Source organism: Mizuhopecten yessoensis, unplaced genomic scaffold (genome assembly GCF_002113885.1).
Source record: "Mizuhopecten yessoensis strain PY_sf001 unplaced genomic scaffold, ASM211388v2 scaffold716161, whole genome shotgun sequence".
Taxonomy (NCBI): domain Eukaryota; kingdom Metazoa; phylum Mollusca; class Bivalvia; order Pectinida; family Pectinidae; genus Mizuhopecten; species Mizuhopecten yessoensis.
Window position 1 is genome coordinate 1 of NW_018479978.1, and position 6,438 is coordinate 6,438.

The 6,438-nt window shown below is 35.6% G+C and overlaps 1 protein-coding gene across 1 annotated transcript; it reads left to right on the forward strand.

Annotated features, from left to right (window-relative positions):
- Nucleotides 1-783: 783 nt before the first annotated feature.
- On the forward strand, nt 784-6,052 carry LOC110441901 (protein farnesyltransferase subunit beta-like; the record flags this gene model as incomplete). Its single annotated transcript, XM_021485214.1, has 6 exons — nt 784-905; nt 1,058-1,187; nt 1,564-1,696; nt 2,094-2,205; nt 2,493-2,607; nt 3,790-6,052. Coding segments are annotated over 6 exons (711 nt in total), but the record flags the coding sequence as incomplete, so codon positions are not given.
- Nucleotides 6,053-6,438: the final 386 nt, after the last annotated feature.

A 6,438-nucleotide genomic window follows, 5' to 3' on the forward strand; every position in this document is an offset into this window, starting at 1 on the left:
TGTAAACAGTCGTCCATCTATGTATACTGATGATTACAGACTATTATTGTGGTTAGTGCAACATTACATGATTATCATTCACAGCGATTTCTATTTCTTTTGTTATTTTATTTTTTCTATAGAATGAAGGGAACGAAAGAGTTGAAATGGAATTGATCAGTTGTTCTGTTGTTTACGTATTTCTTCTTTTATGTTGAATATGGTGTTTTTGTTTTATAATGATAATAATTTGAGGTTCTTATATACCGCTTTATCACAACTTAGTTTATAGGTCGTCTCAAAGAGGTTCACAAATTATTATCCGTGGTTATAGGGCCTTTGCAACCAGCCAAGATCTTTCTCAACTCCTTTGGGGAGCATACAGACGGTGCTGCTATTTCGACGCTCACAGCTAGCATTCAACAATTCTATCCCTGCCCAACCGCATACTCATTTACAGCTGAGTAGACTGGAGCAAGCAGAGTAACCCTTAGGTCATGAGCCCGGTGTCCTACCACTACACTACCGTGCCTTCGTTTTATGGTTGGTGGTATTTGAGGAGGATATTCCGTTGTGTCAAGATGTATGGAAAGAATGAGTGATTGTATGTGTCTCTGGAGGAGTAGATGAGCCTTAAGTTAACTCTGTGTTGTGTTCTAGAGTCTATGGGAATGATTATGTGTTTATTGCCACTTGTCAAAGCTTGTCCGTGGGTAACATCAGATTCATAAAGAACAACTCTTGTCCATCCAGTCAAACGGTTTAAACAATGGGAAACTATAGTAACCTTGCTGTCATATTAAGGAATTCATCTTTTCTGGTGTTTTTGTTTGCTGTAGAGGAGCTTACTGTGCAGCTAGTGCAGCACGCCTGACCAATATTGTGACTCCAGAGTTATTTGATGGCACACCAGAGTGGATTGTACGGTAAGCAGATCTGTCACAGCTAGGATATCACATACGCTTTCAAAACTCCTAAACTAGTCAGGATTTGTTAACATGTATCTGGAAATCCCAGAAGAAAATTTCTTTGAGATGAATGTTATATGTGGACTAATATTAAAGGATTTTTTTGACAGTTGCCAGACTTATGAGGGTGGCTTTGGAGGTTGCCCCGGTATGGAGGCCCATGGAGGATACTCGTTCTGTGGACTTGCAGCACTTTCTCTCATGGGGCGAACAAGTCTTTGTGATCTTCGTGCATGTCTAGTATGTCATACTTAGATACTATAAGTACATTCATGCATAAATCATACTGTCGTTTCACTTAATATGAATTCAATTGCACATTTAGCTGGTTAATCTTTTTTAAATATAACTGTTTCAGGATAAAATCTGGCAGCCCGGTAAAAAATAATGCAATTCAGCCTTGAAAGTCTTTGGAAAATCTTTGCAAACCTTGGCTTAAAGTAAAATTAGACCACACAGTTCATTCATATCTTTTAAACAACTCAGACCCATCAGGTCAAACTGTTTGTAAGGAGATAAGAGATAAGACCATATGTGTACCTTTTTCTTTCTTTTTTTTCTTTTGCCGGTTGAATATGCACCTGGATTGATTTGTTTCATGGTCTAATTCTTTCAGAGATGGACAGCTAACAGACAGATGCGATTTGAGGGGGGATTCCAGGGTCGAACAAACAAACTTGTGGATGGCTGTTATTCCTTCTGGCAGGCTGGTACCTTCCCACTGTTCCATATGGTCTGTTCCATGCAAGGTACGGTCTTCATCGAGGTTTGTCTTGTCAGCTCCTCTATATCCCCCCAAAAAATGATTGACATACTTCTAGTTATGGAAATGTTTTTTAAGAATTTCTTATTGATATAGATCTGTACAAGGTTGCTACACATGAGCGGAGTAAAACAACAAATTATATGACAATGTAATAAAGACAATTATCACTTCTGTAGAATGACTCATTGATTCCCTTCATTATCAAAGTATACAGTGCTTAAACTGGCTGTCTTGTATTCAAATTCCATAAATACAGTTCATATTGTAAACAATAGCCCTTGCAGCAGTTGTAACATAATGATATGTGGCTCACATATTTGAGATTCAGCTTGTCTTTGTCTGAATGCTTCAGCTAAAGTTATGGAACATTTTTCACACAGATGACCACTGCTTGAGTACTGAGCGTTGGATGTTTGATCATGAAGCATTACAGGAGTATATCTTAGTATGCTGTCAACACCAAGGTGGCGGTCTTATTGACAAACCTGGCAAGTAAGTAATACCTGTAGAGGAAACTTTATAGACAAGCAAGATATGAAAGTACTTAAATATAAAGAAATGATTATTTCAAAGAAGAACAAATATGCATTAGTCTTGTTTCTTGATTTCATTACCACACATTGATGATAATTTGGGACAGATTTTGATACCAAAGTTTTTTGGGGGGCAAGAGGCTTTGTGTATTTTTATGTGGAGAAAGTAAGATGCTATATATGCAGCATTTTAATGTCTGAAGTATGTATGACCCAGTTCCTGTATATATATATGATTTATTACAGGTCCAGAGACTACTACCATACCTGCTACTGTCTCAGTGGATTAGCGGTGGCGCAGCATTTTGCCGGTGGAAAACTTGCTCATCTTCACATAGTGGGATCACAAGACAATGAATTGGTAAATTTTGTACAGATATTGAACATATTGGGATAACAAGACAATATTAGACCTGTCAGGTTTTCATCACCTCCTGGTTGTGATGACCAATACATACTATAAGCATGTCATTGTACATTATAACATAACAACCAAACCACTTACCCTCGAGTACTTTGTGTTTCTCAGAATTTTCAATCAATTCTACTGACAAATTTAATTCTCTTTCATTAAATTTGATTAAATCCAAAGCAGTTCAATATATTACAATTTATATTTCACTATAAATATGCAATTAACTTGTTGATAGAAGATATGTTTTATCACAATGGATATTGCGCAAACTTTCAACAACTTCTTTGACTTCTAGTACGATTTAATCACAGGCACCAAATGATCAAGTTCAGTAAAAAAAAACTTGCAATTTCTAGGCATGAAACATTGATCAATTGCCGTCAACAGCTAAATTAATTCAACGAACAACCACATGTTGGAGTTATAAAGCAATGTCATAACCGATCAGTTATTAATCAATGTTTGTGTCAAAATCGACTGTGTGCGTTTTTACATCATTTGATCACAGAATTTTGAAGGCTCTTATTACAAACCTACTCATCACATCTACCTGAGATGCCCTTTCACTCTAACAGATTTATTTGTCAGCATCCATTAGCTACAATAGAGTCTGTTGAAAGTTCTGTTTATCTGTTTAACTTTCCAATTACCATACCTAACTAAATACTGAATAATGCAAAAGATAAATGCCTCCCAGGGGCATTGCTATGGATGTACTGGACAATTTTAAGTGTGTCCTAGGGCGTGGTTTTAAAGTTCAGTATTGGTGCACAGTAGCTTTAATATCAATCATCAGTGTACATAGATGTGAATATCTATTTAAAAGAACAACTATTTAACAGAAGTTTAGCCAAAACATGTTTTGGTTTTAGCACTCGCTGTTAATGTGTATTAATATAAACGTTCATCTGTATAATTAAGCATCAAACTGCCTTCTTTGGAAAGTTATTGTCCTATGATTCTCACAGGAATGCAGACGATTAATTAATACGCCACAAACTTGTTCTTCATATCACTACACCAATGGGAATTATGTGAGAATTATGATCTGATATCTTTCTATTCTGTTTGGTAAGGTTATAAAGTGGCAATGCAGAGCAAATAGAAATATACCATTTTATATTGCAGAAACCGACACATCCTGTATTCAATATAGGAGTGGATGCAGTGGCCCATGCCAACATGTACTTTAACAGACTGTCCCCACCCAAGGGGCCAGATGTATGACGAAAATTCCATCAATCTGCGTCAACGTCACCAATGTCCTTCCCTGGTCCCTGGGTTCCGAGCCAGGTCATGTGTACGCCTGGACAGTGCGAGATAGCATACTGGATATGTATCTGTATTTAGAGCTGGTATAGAGGAGGAAAAACTTGTGTGTGAGCAAAGATAGACTACACTGACTGTATATGAGATAATGCACGGTAGTGCAATAGACCTCACCCCAGGGTAACTTACTAGTGGAGGGCTAGGGAATCATCCTTAACTTACCAATGTTAAAAAAGGCAGGGGAACCTTCAGATCACCTATCCTTGACCTTAAAGGTTGAAAGTTCTGGAGAATCTCCAAAGTTACTTGTCCTTGACATATCCGTGTTGAAACATCCACCTTACTGATCGGAATAGGATTTATCAGTTTGGTATGAATAATAAATGTTCAATTTGTTTTGAACACAAATAGTAAATTGAGAAGTTATTTTTCAAGCTTTCGAAAACATCTCTTTCCTTTGTCAAGCAAAGAGTGTCAAGGATTGAGGATTGGAACTCATTGCTTGACAAAGGAAACAGGAATTTTCAAAAACTCAGAGGAAGCTTGTGTTCAAAGCAAAGCATTTATCCACTTTACTGAATCTAAGGTTAAAAGTCCCTGTTATGACCTACAGTATGGGGTATCATACTCCTCTGTAAGAGTTAATCCATCTCTAGGTTGTATGGTACATGTTCTTTGTATGTTAACTCATCACTAGGTTATGTGTTGTATGTATTACTATGTTAATCTCTCTCTAGGTTGTATGGTACATGTTCTATGTATGCTAACTCATCACTAGGTTATGTGTTGTATGTATTACTATGTTAATCCATCTCTAGGTTGTATGGTACATGTTCTTTGTATGTTAATTCATCACTAGGTTATGTGTTGTATGTATTACTATGTTAATCTCTCTCTAGGTTGTATGGTACATGTTCAATGTATGTTAACTCATCACTAGGTTATGTGTTGTATGTATTACTATGTTAATCTCTCTCTAGGTTATGTATTGTTACTGACTTACTTGACTTGACTTAACTTGTATTGTATCTATTACTACCAGATATACTAACCAATATCTAGGTTGTCTATTCTATGTATAACTATAACCCATTTCTAGAATGTGTTGTATATGTATATTAAACTATAACCCATCTCTAGGTCGTGTGGTATATGTATAACAATAACCCATCTCTACATTGTGTTGTATATGTATTACTATAACACATCTCTAGGTCATGTGGTATATGTATAACAATAACCCATCTCTAGGTTGTGTGGTATATGTATAACAATAACCCATTTCTAGCTTGTGTGGTATATATGTATTACTATAACACATCTCTCGATCGTGTGGTATATGTATTACCCGGTTACAATGTGTAGCCATCAGTAAGTCATGTGTTTAAGGTATTACTATGATAATTCACTTTAAAGATATATTGATGATGGTCAATGTTTTATTTTGAAACTGTTTTTTTTTTTTTTTAAATACATTTATTCTACATAATGAATGTCACTGTGGAAAAATGTGTCTATATATAGGCAAAGATACCTAACGGTGATAATGAGTACCGAAGTGGTGTACGTATAACTACATTGTAGACAAACTGTCCATCATTGGTTTGGTGTGAATATATTACCTCTGTTACATGGGGTCTGATAAACTAATTGTTATGTTGTTTACATTCAGTCTATATGTATTTGTGTTACATCTACAGAAAATATACATACAGGTTTGTCAGCACTTTATCGCATTACACGTACTGTCTCCTCGAATCAAGCTTAAACTGCAGTGTCATTGTGGGAAATAACTGTTGGGGTCTTGTTGGCAGTACAATTATGAGTTTTCCCTTCATTCATTCAATGACCTAACACTGTTTATGTTTCCCTTGTGTTATAGACAGGTTAATAAAGCCACATTGGTTTATGTCTTTAAGGCACAACATATATTTACATAAAGCATTCATGTCTACAGATTTTAATACAATTTTGGATATATGATTTACATATGTATTGTTAGTAGACTAGGTATACACAAATGTGTTTAATATCTGTATGTTCACGAAATGTGTGAACTATTTACACTATTTTTGTCAAACTATTGTGATCAGAAGTATTGTTAATAAAGACTTTGCCCCTGTACTAGATTATGTTATAAATATATGTTAGATGTACATACAGTCGAGGTGAATGTTACAAAAGTATACATTAGTTGATAGTGTATCGGTATATAAATGTGATGTTGTGATATCCTGACTTTTGGTTACATGGGAACTGTGTAAATGTGGATACTTGGATTACTTAGGTTTATCAAGTGTGTATTGTATTTTTGTTCATGTCAAACAACCACATAGATGTAATATCTCGTTTAAACATACAAAAGTTGACATCATTACATCAAGTCATTCGATATTACACAAAATGGAGAAGAAGGGTTTCTTCTCGAATATTGAAGTCTGTGAGCACAATCACTGTATTTGTTCAGCAAAGAAGCATATGCCAGGTAATAAGCTCACAATTGTCAAA